General features: G+C 44.1%; 3 protein-coding genes across 4 annotated transcripts; 2 read left to right on the top strand and 1 right to left on the bottom strand.

The window, feature by feature from the left end:
• Window positions 1-339: 339 nt before the first annotated feature.
• On the top strand, window positions 340-3,353 carry NDUFB6 (NADH:ubiquinone oxidoreductase subunit B6). The gene is made up of 4 exons (XM_034773888.1): window positions 340-624; window positions 912-1,004; window positions 2,751-2,795; window positions 3,203-3,353. The coding sequence occupies exons 1-4, from the start codon at window positions 445-447 to the stop codon at window positions 3,269-3,271; spliced, it is 387 nt and encodes a 128-aa protein (XP_034629779.1). The 5' UTR covers window positions 340-444; the 3' UTR covers window positions 3,272-3,353.
• Window positions 3,354-3,742: 389 nt separating this feature from the next.
• On the bottom strand, window positions 3,743-5,838 carry SMIM27 (small integral membrane protein 27). Of its 2 annotated transcripts, none has more exons than XM_034773891.1 (2): window positions 5,536-5,693; window positions 3,743-4,941 (listed from the first exon to the last, which is right to left on the bottom strand). In XM_034773891.1, the coding sequence occupies exons 1-2, from the start codon at window positions 5,578-5,580 to the stop codon at window positions 4,831-4,833; spliced, it is 156 nt and encodes a 51-aa protein (XP_034629782.1). In that variant the 5' UTR covers window positions 5,581-5,693; the 3' UTR covers window positions 3,743-4,830. The 2 variants fall into 2 exon arrangements, 1 of the variants encoding a protein (XP_034629782.1); XR_004646164.1 differs by lacking the exon at window positions 5,536-5,693 and adding an exon at window positions 5,702-5,838 and having other exon boundaries at window positions 4,815-4,941.
• Window positions 5,818-14,463, top strand: TOPORS (TOP1 binding arginine/serine rich protein, E3 ubiquitin ligase). The gene is made up of 2 exons (XM_034773887.1): window positions 5,818-6,121; window positions 10,894-14,463. The coding sequence occupies exons 1-2, from the start codon at window positions 5,936-5,938 to the stop codon at window positions 13,933-13,935; spliced, it is 3,228 nt and encodes a 1,075-aa protein (XP_034629778.1). The 5' UTR covers window positions 5,818-5,935; the 3' UTR covers window positions 13,936-14,463.
• Window positions 14,464-15,951: the final 1,488 nt, after the last annotated feature.

The following is a 15,951-nucleotide window of genomic DNA, read 5'->3' as shown; positions in this document are numbered from 1 at the left end:
GCAAAGGTGTTCAATTTTCTGCAAATAGAAAAAGTTGGCAACCCTAACCACCAGGCTTTAGCCCCCCTCCCTCAGCTCTACGCTCTGCTATGGCCTGCCCACGCAGTGGCTCCAACCGGCCTTTGCGGCTTCGGCAGCCCAGGAGCCGGGCAGGTGCCAGGCAACGGGGCCGCTATGCGCATGCGCCTGGGCTCGGCCAGTAGACGTGGCCTCCCAGCAGCAGGGGGCGGAACACAGTTTAGCCGTTCCTGATAGCGCCTGTGATTGACAACACAAGTTACCGGACGCACCGAGTCGCCGCTTCCGGCGTCGGTGAAGCGCAAGACTGCGCCTCTCCCTGAGCAATAGGGAGCGTGTGTGGTGACGCCATCAGAGCGCGCCTCTGGCGGTGTGTCCTGTCCTCGAGAAGGTCGCGTTTCCGGCGCTGGGCGAGCGGCGCTCGGGATGGCTGGCTACACCCCCGACGAGAAGCTGCGGCTGCAGCAGCTGCGCGCCCTGCGGCGCCGCTGGCTCAAGGACCAGGAGCTGAGTCCGCGCGAGCCCGTTCTGCCCCCGCAGAAACTCGGGCCAGTGGGCCGCTTCTGGAAGCGCTTCCTGCAGCCGGGCTCCTTCTGGCGGCTGCAGGTCAGCGAGGCCCGGGTCCCCCAACCCTGCCCTGCTGAGGCGTTCCCACCCCGGGGCAGCCTTGATCACAGGGGTCCCCTAGCCCCCAACCCTGCCCTGCTGAGGGGTTCTCCTGTGAATAAATAAGCCCCGAGACTAAAGCCTATCTAGCCAGCCTTATTGGATGCTAACTTCACTTAAAAATAACTAGACAAAAGCAAAGCTGGTATTAAAGGTTGAAGTGGGGCCTTGTATATACTAAAATGTAAGGAAAAATAACATGGAATCTCATTTACTTTTATTTCCAGACTTTCAAGCTGTACAGAGGTGCTGTATATACTGTAGTTTGGTTCCTTATTCCTGCCTGGATTGTTCACTACTATACCAAATACCATATAATGGTAAGTATAGAAACATGCATGTTGTATTTGGGTGCAGAAGGTATATGCTGGACCCTGCTAATACCATTTACTTTCCTTCGCTGGAAACACTTCCACTTTTTATCCTTAAAAAAAATCCCATACAACAGAAAACACACCACCTGTGATCTGCCATGAAGTCAAAAGTTAAGGGTGATTGCACCCGAGAATTCTTTTGCTTTATTTTTGTCTGGGTACACTTTAGTGGTGTTGAAAATGTTTCACTTGCAGGATTAGAAAACTATTCAGATCTTCTGGTTTTCCACTTCAATAGACAAGTGTCATTTGTTGACACACTGTGTAAAGAAACAAATTTCTGTACTTCTTGAGATGAACATAACTGTTTTCTGTTTCTTGCTGCTTAATAACTATTGATAAGGCTTACATATTTTTTCTTAAAAAAAAAAAAACCTACTTCAGTCCATTCAGTTGCTTGTTTCTTGACACTGTTTTCATCTATAGGCCCACTGAACAAATATATGCACTGGGATTAAGCACTGAATGTTAATCATCTGCCTGCAGTATTGATTCTACAGTTAAAATAAGAAAAAACACCTTTGAATAGGCTTGGATTAAAGAATTTTGGGGCCCTGTATATTTAGGAAATTGCCCCCTCTCCACTTGCAGTAAGTTAGCCAGTAAAGGTCCCACACCCATATGTATCCCATCCCACACACCTCCTGAATGCTCCTCACATCCCGCATAAAGTCCAACCACCATTCCCTATCCTCAACACACATGCCAGTAGCCCTGACATACATCCCGTTCACTGTAGCCCCATAGGCCACAGCCTGCAACATACCCCACTCAGCTGCAACATTCTGGCTCCCATCAGTTTATAACTTGATATACTCCCTCTGTCAACATACAGTGACAAGTGATTTCACTGAGTACCTGTGCCTCCCTCTAGTCACCAGTGACTCCATTCAGCATCCTTCACTTTAGGCTTCTAGACAGTTCTGTAACATATGTCCTCTTAGTTTTAATGAGCCTATCGAGGTTATTCATTTCCCATTTAACTTTTCTAGAATAGTTACGCTTGATTTTCAGCCTTGGAAAGCTAACATTTTTAGCAACAGAAAACTTGGAAATACTTATGTAAATATTTCAAAGTGACAATTGAGAATGGAAAAATCCATGAAGTTGCATTTAGTTTATTCTGGGGGAAACCAGGTTTTTCCACAACCCACATAGTGAGAGCTACATGTTGCAATGAATGTTTGCAGAGTAGCTCCTTTATGTTTGGACAGTTTTATGTTGCTTCGTCTATATGTTTGGTCAGACAAGGTTAGTTCAAACTGTGCATAAGCCTTGATGATTAAGAGGTTGATTTGTGTTTTGTTTGTAGCTGACTTGTACCCTGGTCTTGCTCACTCCTGCTTCCTTACTATTCACTGACAGAATAAAGCTCACTGCTTTCCTGAAGAAGTAATAACATTATCACTGCGCCACAATTCAGTGAACACTCTTATTAGGCCATTGCCTGTGGATCTTTACCCTGGGAGAGCCTTTTCATTTATAAAGTATTTTGAAAACCTGTCCTGTTCGAGGTGTTTTTATTCTGTATACTTCTAGTTTTAAACTAAGAATAACATAGTGGAGAGAAGCTGGGGCTGCTTAATATTAATTGTATTCAATGCTTTAGCTGTTTGGCAATATGGAAAACAGCTTTTTCTAATCAGCCATCTTTCAAAAAGCTTATCCTGACTAATCTGTTTTTTATTGCAGAAAAGGCCATATGGTGTTGTTGCAACGAAGCACAACATATACCCAGTGAGTTAATTAAAATTAATATTTTCTCGTAATATGTCGGCCTCATGGATAAAGAAAACAAATGGGAAGGGAGAGGTGGGTGTGTGAGGGCAGCAGTGGTACAGGGAATAAAATTAAAATAACTGTATTCAGTACTTTGGGCACTTGGTACAAAAATGTTAAATGCTGACTAAGGAAAACAATGTGATATAGACCTTTAGAAGCATCAGTATTTTCTTCAGAATGGATAATATTCCCTTGAAAGCTTGTTTCGCCAACAGAAGTTGGTTCAATTAAAAGATATTGCCTCACCCATATTGTGTCTCTCATAAAAAGAATAGTACTTTTATGCACTTGCATATTATATATTTTAGACAATAGTATGACCCATGACAAAATATTCACCATAAGCTTTTTGATTTCATTAGGGTGACAAAATTCAAGAGACAGGAGAAATAATCCCACCATTCGAAGAAGAGCCTACTGGTCATCACTGAAGGTTACAAACTCTAGCTTTGTTCCTATAAAAAGTGTTAAATATTTCCAGATATGTAAAACAATAAAGTTGCTTTCAGGAAACTCTCATGTTATCTTATTTCCTTCTAGGTATAGCAGGAATAGCAAAAACCATTTCCAGACTTTTCTTTAGTGCAAGGCAAGTTAAGGAAGTTACTCACATAGTAACAAAATGTTCATGATTGACTGTATGAAATGGACTCTAGTAGTAGGCTTTCAGTCCAATGTACTAGTAATACAATCTTCTTGTCTTAACAGGCAACAGATTATCTGCATTTTATCAATTTTAGCAACCAATTATGTATCTCTAGTCATGTATTTGTATTTAACCAAACAGGAAGATGCAGCAAAAAAAAACAAAAAAAAATCAAATCAGCTCAGCAGGTAATGCACAGGTGCAGTAAAATTTAGAAAGCATTTTGGAAAAGTAACTGTCCCACTCTTAAGTCAGATATTATTGAGAAATAATTTTAATAAGATATTAGTTTACATAGCCTCTGTTTCATTTATTGTGGAAGTCCTACCAGAACTCTGAACACTCAAGCAATATTGTAAAGTTTATAAACTACAAAATCTTACAATTCTTTTTTCAAAATCATCTGTATGAGAGGGTTTGGTAAAACATGATAGCTTTAATTGTATGAATCAACAGCAAAATAAGATGAGTAAACAAAAACAAACTGTGACAAATAGTTATTCGTACTCACATTTCTATGAATACTTGTTCCTTTCAGGAAATAACCCTATTTCAAATATTTGATCCACTTCATTGACTAGCAGTATTCCAAAATTCCTCAGCCACCCTCGACCTGACTATTCCTGAAGGTCAGCATACCATATCACTAGAAGATAGTGAGTTATGTCACTGTAACATCTGTGACTAGCACTTTACTAGGCATAGCCAAGATGCCAGACACATCTGCAGACCTCTAAACACAACTCGGTTGAGGCTGCTGCAGTTACACTTACTTACTCCATCAATGAAAAACTTTAGCATAATCAATTTTAATAGGAAAGAGTTGCTATGGATAAGCTGTTGCTGAATAAGACTATTTGAGGGCCAAATATTATTAAGGTGAACTGAAGGAAAATGTTGAATCACCTTTAAATAATGTTACTTCTGCCATATCATCACTGGACTTAAACACGTGTACCATATTTTAAACATTACAAAATCTTTAGCAAAGACATTAAGTCTGTAAAAGAGAAGACATTCTGCAAACCAACTGAACATACACTTGGTGTACATTTCTTCCTTGGCTGCTACTTAGTCTGGTGCTCATTTTCTATATTTATTTATTAAGAAAACTCAGTGTCACACAACATGCATTGCCTGTATTTCTGTTGATCCTTTTAATTGTGCAGGAAGCTTGATTTTTTTTTTTTTCTTGAAGCCTTCTGCCACTGTTAAACTTAAATTATGTGGTCAGGTCATAACTTCTCACACCATTAGTTGGAAATAATCTTTTCTGTCCTCAAATTTGGTTTTAAATATGTTCAGGTGTGAAAATCCAGATGCCATCCATCTGTAATGTTTCCTTTAAAAATTCAGCATTTGATCAGGGTAGTCCTTCTCAAGTTGCCACCGAGCTGCTATTCTTGTTGCATAAATAACGTATCCCCATGAAAGTAATACAATGGTGAGAAGAATCTGTTAGAAGAAAATATATAATGTTTGGAAAGGTAGGTATTTTGCATTACCAATATACAGTTCAGAGTAGGAGCCATGTTAGTTATCCGCAAGAGGTATATTACCAATATAATATACCTCTATTGATTATTGGTCTCCTATTTAAACTATTTGCAAATGGTCATCATTTACCAGCCCTTGCCTAAAAGTTTAGGCGTCCAACCCAGAGACTAATGAAATACTGATTATATAGGGTAATAGTGGGGACAGGAGTGGTATAGTACCTGCCCGCGTTAGCATGGTATTTTCTGGCTCTGAGCCAGGGCATTCAGTGCTTCAAAGGAAGGCAGGATCTCTGGCTCCCTAGGCCCTGGAACCGAAGGCCTGATGGAAGGAGGTGAAATGTACTGTGTGGAGGGTAACTGCGCCCCTGGGTTGTCCCGTAGGAGGCGGGTCCCCAAGGGCAGGTGGAAGGAAAGAACCATCCGTGCGGTACCTGCTGCCCACGCAGGGCTGCGGCTCGTTTCCCCAGCCAGCGGCTAGGGACCCGAGAGCGGAGGCTTTGCTGCACTCCCCCAACAGACCGGGCCGGGGGGCGGCGGCGCGGGCACCTACCAGCGAGTAAAGCCAGTCCCGGGCGCGGCGTCTCAGCGGCGCCATGGTGCGGGCTGGGCGCGGCAGCGCGTGCGTGGGGCATGGCTAGGGGAGATCACCATGGCCACAAAGCTAGACGGGCACGCGCTCCGAGCCACCCTCTTTGGTTGGGCCTGGAAGCGCCTACCCTGCGCAAAGCGAGTAGTGAAGTATCTCCGGGCGAGGCCGCCCGGAGTCAAGATGGCGTCCAGGAGCGGTCACGTGGCCGGCGTTCCGCCCGCTTGGAGGCTGCGTAGGGGGCGTCGCGGTAAGTCGTGGAGTTCCGAACAAGTCGTTTCCGGTCCCAGCAGCCCTTGCGGCGTGTCTGTCTTGCCCGGGGCCCGGCCGTCTCGTTGTGCAGCGGGCGGGTGGTCACTGGTCAATGGGGGACCCACTGAATTACCTCACAGAGCGCGGGCGCCGCCGTCGCCTTCGTCACGGGGGAGAAGAGCCGCGCGCGGGCCCCGGTCCGGGCCCCGCCCGCTGCCGCCGCCAGAGACTCAAAGCGGCGGACCCGGGGCAGCCCCGCGGGGAGGGCGAGCCGCCCGCATCGGACAGCGCCGCCGCTGTGAGTGAGCGGGCCGGGCGGGCGGGAGGCCGGACTCGGGAGCGGCTGCGCCCTTGGCGGGGGAGGTCTCCGTTTCTGCTGCTCAGGCAGGGGGGAAATGGCGGGGTTGGTCCTAAGAACAGCGGGTCCGTGGGGCGGGGACGCTCCTGAGGCGATCAGGTCTGTGAGGCGGGAGGCTGCCTGGGCGGAGGCGGCTTCGTGCCCAGCCCTGTCAGGAACCTATTTGTTAGGCTGGTTCAGGAAATGCTCCCACCCCCCCCCCCCCCACCCGCTCATCAGGGTCAGATCTTGTACCTTCCTGCGAGGTACAGGTAGAAAGCCAGTATCTGAGGGCCGGGTGCCTTGTGATTCAACAGGTGAGTTGTCAGTAGCCCCTCCCCATCCTCTAAACTCTTGCAGGGACAGGAGTTCGGGTCAGCAGGAGCTGGGGAGACTGAGCAAAGAGTACTCTGGCAACCCAGCCCTGCACCCCTGGGCCGGCTGGATTCTGCCTGACTTGTGGTAGATCTGGGTGTGGAGATAAAGTGAACTTACAGGCATTTTGTAGCCTCCTGCCCTTCAGTGTCTTTCTTAATGTTAGGCTGAGCTGCTATGACAGACTAGTTGAACTGCCTCTATGGACTATATGGAGAGTTTGACAGCAATGTACAGTGTTTGTTAGTTACCAGCTGTCTTCAAGTAGGCTTCCCATAGGGAGTAATAGAGTTCCCATCACTTGGACATACCTTCTGTTTTCAAAACTGGTCAAATAACCGTTCTAAATAGAAACACAGAGCCCAACTGTACATGACCACAAAAGACCACAGTGAGACTTATCAAGTCAGTTGTCCAAGATTTCATATTTCTCATTCACTTAAAGCCTGAACATTTAGCAGGCCACACTCCAGTCCTTAATATAACAATGATAGATAAATTAGAAATACTTCGAATTTGAAATTCTCACACTGGGAGAGATACTTCAGTGTTCAGAAATGAAGTTGATGCACACAGCTTTGTATACACTTTGATTCTTCGCTTGTCTTGTTAAAAAAAAAAAAGTATCAGTTCTTAATGTTTTTATAGTACATCTGTTCACATGTTTGCAACAGTTCAACTGTATACAGATTGTTACACATAACATGTTAAAGTTATGCTTATGGTCAGAAAACCAACTGTTACAGTGGTATCTTCATACTTAACAGTTCTGCTGCCTTGGTCCTTTAATCATATTTGCTGAATTAGTGACAAATAGACTACAATTTACTTCTCTGAGCATTGCTGAGTCTGTACAGCTGTGGGTAAATAATTTGGATTATATGTTGGCTCATGTATCAATTCAGTTATCTGAGTTCTTGTCTAGTTATATTATAGGTGTAGCTGGTAGAACAATCTATAATTATGGGTGCCTGACACTTCATCCCCCCCCTTCCCCTGCTTTCACATTGCCAAATGTCAATTAATTGGGCTGAAATCATTTCAGTAAAAAATGGTGCAGCTTGTTTCTGAGAACAAGATTAGGGGAGACTTATTTTGCCCGCATTAATAAAAATCTTTCTATTTTGTTGAGAAGCTGTAGTGCCTCCATGCTTTGAAATTTGGCAAGGGGATTGCCCTGGTGTTATGGGTGGACCTGTTGCTGTTTCTGAGGGGAGAAGGGGAAGGCTCAAATATGGACAAGTTATGAGCCTTTAAAAATTCTCTGTTCACACATGCTCAGTAGAGACTTGTGAGTTTGAGAACTAAATACTGAAACTGAAGATTGTTTGGAGTGCGCGTGCTGCAGTCAGGACCCCGTGGGCTGAGTAGGACTTCACTTGCAATTGCTGCTGCTGGCTGTTGCAGCACCAGGGACTGAGAACAGGGAGACTTTAACTCCTGTGCTGTCAATACTGCCCCTGCCTGTGTCTAGGAATTTGGAGGAAGAGCAGCCTGACTCAGATGTGGTGGGTTTGAAGAACCAGACCTGAGTGGGCAGAGAGAAGTAGGGTTGCCAACCCCCTCCCGGTTTGGCCAGGACTCTCCTGGAATCGGGCTCGATCTCCCGGAGGCTACTGAAGCCAATCCGGGAGATTTTAGACTGCTAAAAGTCCAGCAGTGCAGTGGGGCTAAGGCAGGCTCCCTACCTGCCCTGGCTCCATGCCACTCCTGGAAGCGGCTGGCATGTTGTGGTTCCTAGGCGAAGGTGTGGCCAGGGGGTCTCAGTGTGCTGCCCCCACCCCGAGCGCTGACTCTGCAGCTTCCATTGGCCGGGAACGGGGAGCCATGGCCACTAGGAGCTGCAGGGGCAGTATGCAGAGCCACCTGGCCGCCTTGGAGCCGCTGCTGGACATGCTACTGCTTCCAGGAGCCACCCGAGGTAAGCGCTGCCTGCCTGGAGCCCTCACCCCCTTCCACACCCCAAACGCCTGCCCCATGCTCAGCCCAGAGCCCACTCCCACACACCAAACCCCCTGGCCCTTTGTTCCAGTCCATAGTCCACACCCCAATCTCCTACCTCATCCTGGTGAAAGTGAGTGAGGGTGGGGGGGAAAGAGCGCTACGGAGAGAGGGGGACTGGAGTGAGGCCTTGGAGAAGGGGTGGGATGGGTGTGGCCTTGGGGAACGGGCAAGGGATGGGGCAAAAGTGTTTGGGTTTGTGTGATTAGACAGTTGGCAACCCTAGGGAGAAGGTATAGGTTGGGTTAAGGAGCCTGGGGGTGTGGTGAGTGGGGGGCTGGCACTGTTTGGGCAAGCAGACTGGGGAAGGGTGGCCACTGAGGTGGGGTAAGGGGTGGGTGCAGTGGGTCGGATGGGAACTTTCTGGGCAAACAGCCAGAGAGTAGACTGAACCAGACTAGGTAAGGAAATTGGAACAAGGAGCTGGTGTGAGAGAGGGCAATTTAGACTAAGATTAAATGAGGATCCAGAAGTTGGTTGGAGGGGATGGGGAATTTGGACTGGTAATTAAAGACTATATCAAAATGCATATGCACAAAGGGGCTGAATTAATTCCGGCATTTCCTAACTTTTGAGTGCTTCACTTTGCAACCTTATTTTAATATAGTTTTTGTGTGAGTAGTATTAGCTACATCAATAATACACCTTTGTTAGATCATGATTACTGGTAGTAGTATAGAGACCAAAAATAATAGTAGAATTAATAGGATGATCAGCTTGATCAGACACTAGAGAATTAACCACCTTTGAAAAAATACAAAAAATACACTTTTGTTTGAAGTCTAACAACTATGATAAACATCTTGATTTTTTGTGTGGAAATAGCCAACTGATGATACCCTCCTTAGTATAGAAAAGATCAATCACTATAATTATTTATCCTTTGCACTAAAATGTTATAATAATTTGAAAAATAAAAGCCTGCACCCAAAACAGGAAGCTTGGGAGGGTGGCAGCGTCTCAGAATTCCTAGAGCTTATGTATGAAATTGTCTGCTTGGCTGGTGATGTCAGAATGTTAGCAAAGGTTGTTCTAGGAAGCCTGCAACCCTTAAACTGGTCTTAAAAAAACCCCCCTCAAACACACCAACACAGGGCTTTTTTAAAGGCAAAAGCTCTTATGTTCTTTGTTACTTTAAACAAATTTGCTATGTGTACATGCAATAGTTGGTAAGTCACAACCTATTTACTGTACCTATGTAAAAGTAATTGCCCAAAAGAAATATACGTTGATGTCAATAGAAGTCATTATCCGCTGTAATGTGTCATGATGTAAAAATCAAGTGCAAAAGTGTTGCTGAAACAGTGATCTCCTCTGACTATCCGTAGAAGAGTTTGAGGCATCTTAAAATCATTTGTGGCAAATCACAAACGTAAATGCTTCTCCATTCTTTCCCACCACTGGTCCCACTCATTCAGATGCACCTTGGCCTGTGAACAATTGGCCAGCAATGTAGTGCTTGAGCAAGGCAATACTGGCTGTGAGTAAAATTAACTAGGGGATAATTCAATCCCAGTCAATTTCCCATAGCAGCATTATGCAAAGTAAAGTTGACTAATCGGTCAGATTTTGTCTGCATCAATCTCAGAAGTTGCTTTATACATGGAAGGACTGCAGAGGGAAACTGGCTGCTGACCTTGCAGAGGCTCCTGGAAAAGGATAAGGAAAATAAAAAATAGTAGACGCTTACAAGGTGGGAAGAACAAACACTAAAATGAAGACAGGAGACGTTGAAAGTCAGAAAGAATGGGAGTAACTCTTAACATTAGTATTTACATTTTTTCCAGTTATTGGGAATTGTGGCTCATCAAAGCTTAGAGATGAATAACCAAATGTATATTTTGGTAATTCACTGAACAGACTATAGGATAGTAAACCAGCTTGCTCTTGTGTATTGATCTAAAATGTTTTGGGGCACAGATGGGGAGCTACACTTAAAAATAAAGACTTCTGGGCAATTCTCTGCCTAATAGGCCAGATTCTCAGATGGTGTAAATCAGGATGGTTCCACTTCAATGAAGAATCCCTGATGTACATAACATGAGCATCTCGTCCCATGTATCTTTCGGTTATTCCTTTGCTCTGTTTGCATTAGGATGTTATTTAACCACTAATATTTCCTAAATTTCGGGGGGGGAGAGACTGCAGGGGGAGTTTAATAACTTAAGCAGTTACATGTCAATTTTTTCTGGTCTAATGGGTTAGCAGTGTTTGCTGCTGTTCATTCTTTATTTTCGACTCTCAGAAAAAACTGTTACAAGCTTAGTTGTTTGTTGGTTCACCTTCGTATCACTTTTTTTGATCAGGAAAAGTTTAGCAAAGCTTTTATTGATGTTTGCCTCATTTTTCTTTTGTAGAACATAACATCAACAACTGAGGAGTTTACGGTGGATAGCAGCTTTTCACCTAAAGCTGGCACAAGCAAGCTGCATCAGACAATGCCAACAGATACATCTCCAGACTCAAAATGTCCAATCTGCTTGGACAGATTTGACAATGTGGCCTACTTAGATCGTTGCTTGCATAGGTTCTGCTTTCGTTGTGTACAGGAATGGTCAAAAAACAAAGCTGAATGTCCACTCTGCAAGCAGCCTTTCCATTCGATCTTCCATACAGTGAGAGCTGAAGATGATTTCAAGGAGTACGTACTCAGGCCTTTGCAGAATGGCTCTTTTGCTAGCCCCGATGGGCGGAGATTTCGTTACCGTACTACATTAACAAGGGAACGTCATACATCAGCTTATCCTCGAAGGAGTTCCTCTTCTCGAAGAACACTGTCACCTCCAGATAATGGGATATTATTTGAAGGATTATCCGGTCAACCAGTAGGGCAAAGAGATGGAGGAATTCATCAAATGATTAGACGACTTGCATCAAGGAGACAAGCTAGTGCAGAGGGTAGATCACTGCGGCAAATTCAAGAACAAGATATAATTAATTTCCGAAGAGCTCTGTATCGTTCTGGTGTGCGTGTTAGAAATATTCAAGATGGTGGTCGTTATAGAGACATTTCAGCTGAGTTTTTCCGCCGGAACCCCGCTTGTCTTCACAGACTAGTTCCATGGCTGAAGCGTGAGCTGACAGTCCTGTTTGGTGCCCATGGGTCTCTAGTCAATATTGTACAGCATATCATCATGAGTAATGTGACTAGATATGATTTGGAGAGTCAGGCCTTTTCCGATGACTTAAAGCCTTTTTTGCTCCATCGTACTAACCACTTTTTACATGAATTCATCAGCTTTGCCCGATGTCCTTTTAACATAGAGGCATACGACCAGCATGCCAATTATGATTGTCCTGCTCCTTCATATGAAGAAGGAAGCCAGTCAGAATCATCAGTTATTACAATATCTCCAGATGAGACAGATTCGCAAGAACCAGATCATAATGCATCCACAACTAGTGTTGATCGGGCACCTTGGGATGATGAAACTCCAGGGCCGTCGTATTCCAGCTCAGAGCAGGTTCATGTTGCCGTGGCTTCTCCTTTGGATACTTCGGAAACTTCTGATGAAGAACCTAGTAGAAATGGAACTGAACTGCAAGGGCAGTTAAAAGATAATGCAGCCCCAGATGGTGACACTGATTCTTCTTCTGACAACTGCGTCATTGTTGGGTATGTTAAGCCATTAGCTGAAAGAACACCAGAACTCGTTGAGCTGTCCTCGGACTCTGAGGAGTCGGTTGATGATGGGAAAAGTGAGGATGTGAAGAAACCACAGTCCATCCAGTTTCACGTTTTTAGTGTCAGCGATGCTAGTGGGTGCTCATCGCCATGCTCTCCTATAACTAAGGATGGTAAATATAGCCGTAAAAGCAGCACCTCACCCTCGCATAAGAAGATGAAGTCAAAAAAGAATGAGAAAGATGCAACTAAAATAAAAGATTTGTCTATAAAGGACTCATTACAAAGTTCCTCTACAAGAAGGGATAGGGTGTGCTCTCCGTGCAGCCACAGATTATCCAGGAGGAGGAGATCAAGGAGTTCAGAATCCTATTCACAACACTCTCGCAACAGAGACAGCCATAGCCAGAGAGCCAGGAGGAAACATCATAGCAAAGAAAGGTTAAAAAGTAGACTATCAAGAAGCAGAGATAGTAGCAGACATAGGAGCAAAAGAGACAAAAGGCGGTCAAGACCTCGAGACATAAGTTTATCTAGAAAAAGCCAGACAGTGTCTCTAAGTAGTGAGAGCACTATATCTAGAGATGTAAGCAGGTCAAGATCCCGGAGTAATGATCATAGTAGAAGAAGATCAAGGAGCAGAGACAGTGATCATTATTATGTAAGAGATAATTACCAAAGTAGATACCAGTGGGAATACACTTTTTACAGTAGAAACATGGACAGAGATGGTTATGAATCCTCATACAGGAGGAGAACTCAGGCCAGAGCTCATTATTCAAGGCAGTCAGCTAGTCCAGAGTTTAGAATACAGTCCTTTTCTGAAAGGACAAATACTCGAAATCAGAGAGGTCACAATGAAAGCCGATATTACTATTATGAAAGACGCAGATCAAGGAGTCGATCCAGTAATAGATCTCGGACTGCTTCTGATAGAATGCGATGTGAAAAGCCTGGTGGAAAAAGGAAATACAAAACTCGCCACTTGGAGAATGCACACAAGGAGAATGCAACAAGCCCTTGTGAAGGGAAAGGAAGTGACCTGCAGAAGTCTTTGTCAAAATACAGTGGTTGCTACAAAAATCAGGACAGCCTTTTAGACAACCAAGCAAGCATTGGGACTAGACATAAAAAGAGGAAAAAAAAGACAAGAAGTCCAAGTGTAGAGATTATTTATGAAGGAAAAGCCAGTGACACGACCAGACACCACAAAAAGAAAAAGAAAAAGCACAAGAAGAAACACAGGAGACATCACACAGGTAACTCAGCACATTCTTCTCCAGTTGTGATTACAATTGACAGTGATAGCGATAAGGAGACTGGAATACAAGAAAATACTGAGTGTGACAGTAGTATCTCTTGGACAACCACAACCCAGTTAAATGAAAGAGAAAATGAGTCTCCATCCCCTGTCCTGGGAACAAGTGACTGTAAGGATGAGTACACAGTAGATGGTGAAAGTGGACTGTTGGACAAGGATTCCAGTATTACTACCACTAGGGGAGACTTAGGTGATGACCCTGGAAAGGTAGATCGCCAATTTCAGGAAACATCAAATGACCAGGCTCTTGCAGCGGCAGATGATAGTAGTGCATCTGACATGGGAACTCTACCGAGCAATGTTGAAACTATCCAAACTGAATCAACCAGTCGGTTGCCTTCTTCCAGAGCATCATTTGTAGAGAGTTCAGAGAGACCACCGTTGATATTAAGACTGCCAAAGAGACTTATTGACCGATCCTATTGGCTTGACTCTCCAGAAAAAAAGATGTAATAAGTTTTACACTGAACTGTTTTAAAATGATGAAATCCTTAAAAGAAAACACCTGGTGTGGTTTGTGTGTGTAAGACTGTTTTAAAAAAAAAGTGGCTGAGAAATGTGTAAAATCCCTGAATTATGCACTTTTAAGTCCAAGAAAAGAGAACATTGCTAGTAGTTTAACTTAAACTTTTTTTTCATAAGTGTATAAACCTTTAGAAGTTGTAATTTCATAGAACCATACTGTATTCACATTCTGTAAAATATATCCATGGAATCTTTCTAAGTTGTGTTTTTTTAAAACACCTGACGTCAGAAAATCTGTTTTCTGATGGTTGCTCTTTTTATTTTATAAAAGAAAAATTGTATAATTCACAAAATAAATTGTTTAATTCTGCCATCATTTTAATATGCATGGTTTAGCTTGACCTCTGCCAAAAAGGTGTCAATGCCTTCTGTACAAACGTTGAACCAGGCTCCCATTGAAGTAAACATGAATTCTTTGAGAGTCCCAATAAAGCAATAAGACATTTTTAAATCAGATTTTGAACCCAATGTAATATGTGTTTTGCAGGCATATCATCTGTCTTTAACTTAAAACTGCACATGGAAAACCATTAGGAAGAAGTCTGGATCTGAGCTGTTGATGTAAAATGACAAGTTTAGCAGACCACATGCCTGTGCATCACCATATTTTTTTCCACATACTGTCTTCAATCTTGTAGGATATGCACTGCAAAGAAAAACACCCAGCACAGAGTCTAAGCCCTGGTCTACACTGTGGCGGGGGGGAATCGATCCAAGTTATGCGACTTGAGCTACGTGAATAACGTAGCTGAAGTCAACGTACTTAGAGCAACTTACGTGGTGTCTTCACCGCGGTGAGTCGACTGCTGCTGCTCCCCGTCGACTCTGCCTGCGCCTCTCGCAGCGCTGGAGTACAGGAGTCGATGGGAGAGCCCTCGGGGGTCAATTTATTGCGTCTAGACTAGACATGATAAATTGATCCCTGCTGGATCGATCGCTGCCCGCCGATCCGGCAGGTCGTGTAGACATACCCTCAGCTGACTTGGGCTCAGGCTGTGGGGCTAAAAATAGCAGTGTAGGCATTGGGGCTCAGGCTGGAGCCTGGGCTCTGAGACCTTCCCTCCTCACCAGGTTTCAGCACTCGGACTCCAGCCCAAGCCTGAATACCTACGCTGCAGTTGTTAGCCCTGCAGCCTGGGCCCTGCGAGACCAAGTCAATTGACCTGGCCTCTGAGACCTGGTGCCCGCAGATCTGTTTTTTGCGGTGTAGGCACATATCCTAAGTGTGTAAGAGCAGATCCAATAATGTCTTTCTGGTTTTGTTTGTTTTTTTTCTCCTGCTTCCTCTGTACCTAAACTGCAGAATGCTAGAGGGCTATTATTTAACCGTATCATCATCTTTCTAAGATGATCAAAAGACAGTTTGGGTATATAATTGAAGACAGCTGCTTGACTTCAGGCTTAGACAGATTTTATTTTTCTGTAGACCCTGCCATTGTTTAAATGGATTTCTGACATTACCGAGGTGTAACAAGAAATAGAAGCCACACTGTAGGCAGTTTAATGACTTATAACAGGGGGTTCTCAAACGTTTTGTATTGACAATCCCTTTCAAACGGCAAACCTCTGAGTGTGATCCCCTCCCCCTTATCAATTAAAAACATTTTTGTATTTAACACTTTTAAATGCTAAATTTATAACTCTTGTTTAAGACGAATTTACCTTTCTCGCTGCTTTTAAATGAAGACTAAAACACATTTTTAGCAAATTATTGTTATAACCAGAAAAGTTATTTTTTTAAATAGTTACTGTTTAATACTGGGAGGGGGGCACGAAGAAACTTTGTCAGTATCACTTTTCACAGCAGACTGAGGGCATGTTTATACTACAAAACAAAATTGACTTAAGTTATGTTGACGTGCAGCCACTGCAGTAACTAAATCAGTTTTGTATGACCACACTAGCTGCTTCTGTCAGTGATGCGCGTCCCCACCAGGACTGCTT

Source organism: Trachemys scripta, chromosome 6 (assembly GCF_013100865.1).
Source record: "Trachemys scripta elegans isolate TJP31775 chromosome 6, CAS_Tse_1.0, whole genome shotgun sequence".
Classification (NCBI taxonomy): Eukaryota; Metazoa; Chordata; order Testudines; family Emydidae; genus Trachemys; species Trachemys scripta.
This window is presented reverse-complemented; position numbering and strand designations above follow the sequence as displayed.

Coding starts and splice junctions, on each gene's coding strand:
- TOPORS (XM_034773887.1), top strand. CDS start 5,936: ATGGGGGACCCACTGAATTACCTCACAGAGCGCGGGCGCCGCCGTCGC. Junction 6,122..10,893: donor CATCGGACAGCGCCGCCGCT/GTGAGTGAGCGG, acceptor TTTCTTTTGTAG/AACATAACATCAACAACTGA.
- NDUFB6 (XM_034773888.1), top strand. CDS start 445: ATGGCTGGCTACACCCCCGACGAGAAGCTGCGGCTGCAGCAGCTGCGC. Junction 1,005..2,750: donor ATACCAAATACCATATAATG/GTAAGTATAGAA, acceptor TTTTTATTGCAG/AAAAGGCCATATGGTGTTGT. Junction 2,796..3,202: donor CGAAGCACAACATATACCCA/GTGAGTTAATTA, acceptor TGATTTCATTAG/GGTGACAAAATTCAAGAGAC.
- SMIM27 (XM_034773891.1), bottom strand. CDS start 5,580: ATGGCGCCGCTGAGACGCCGCGCCCGGGACTGGCTTTACTCGCTG. Junction 4,942..5,535: donor GGGACTGGCTTTACTCGCTG/GTAGGTGCCCGC, acceptor TTCTTCTAACAG/ATTCTTCTCACCATTGTATT.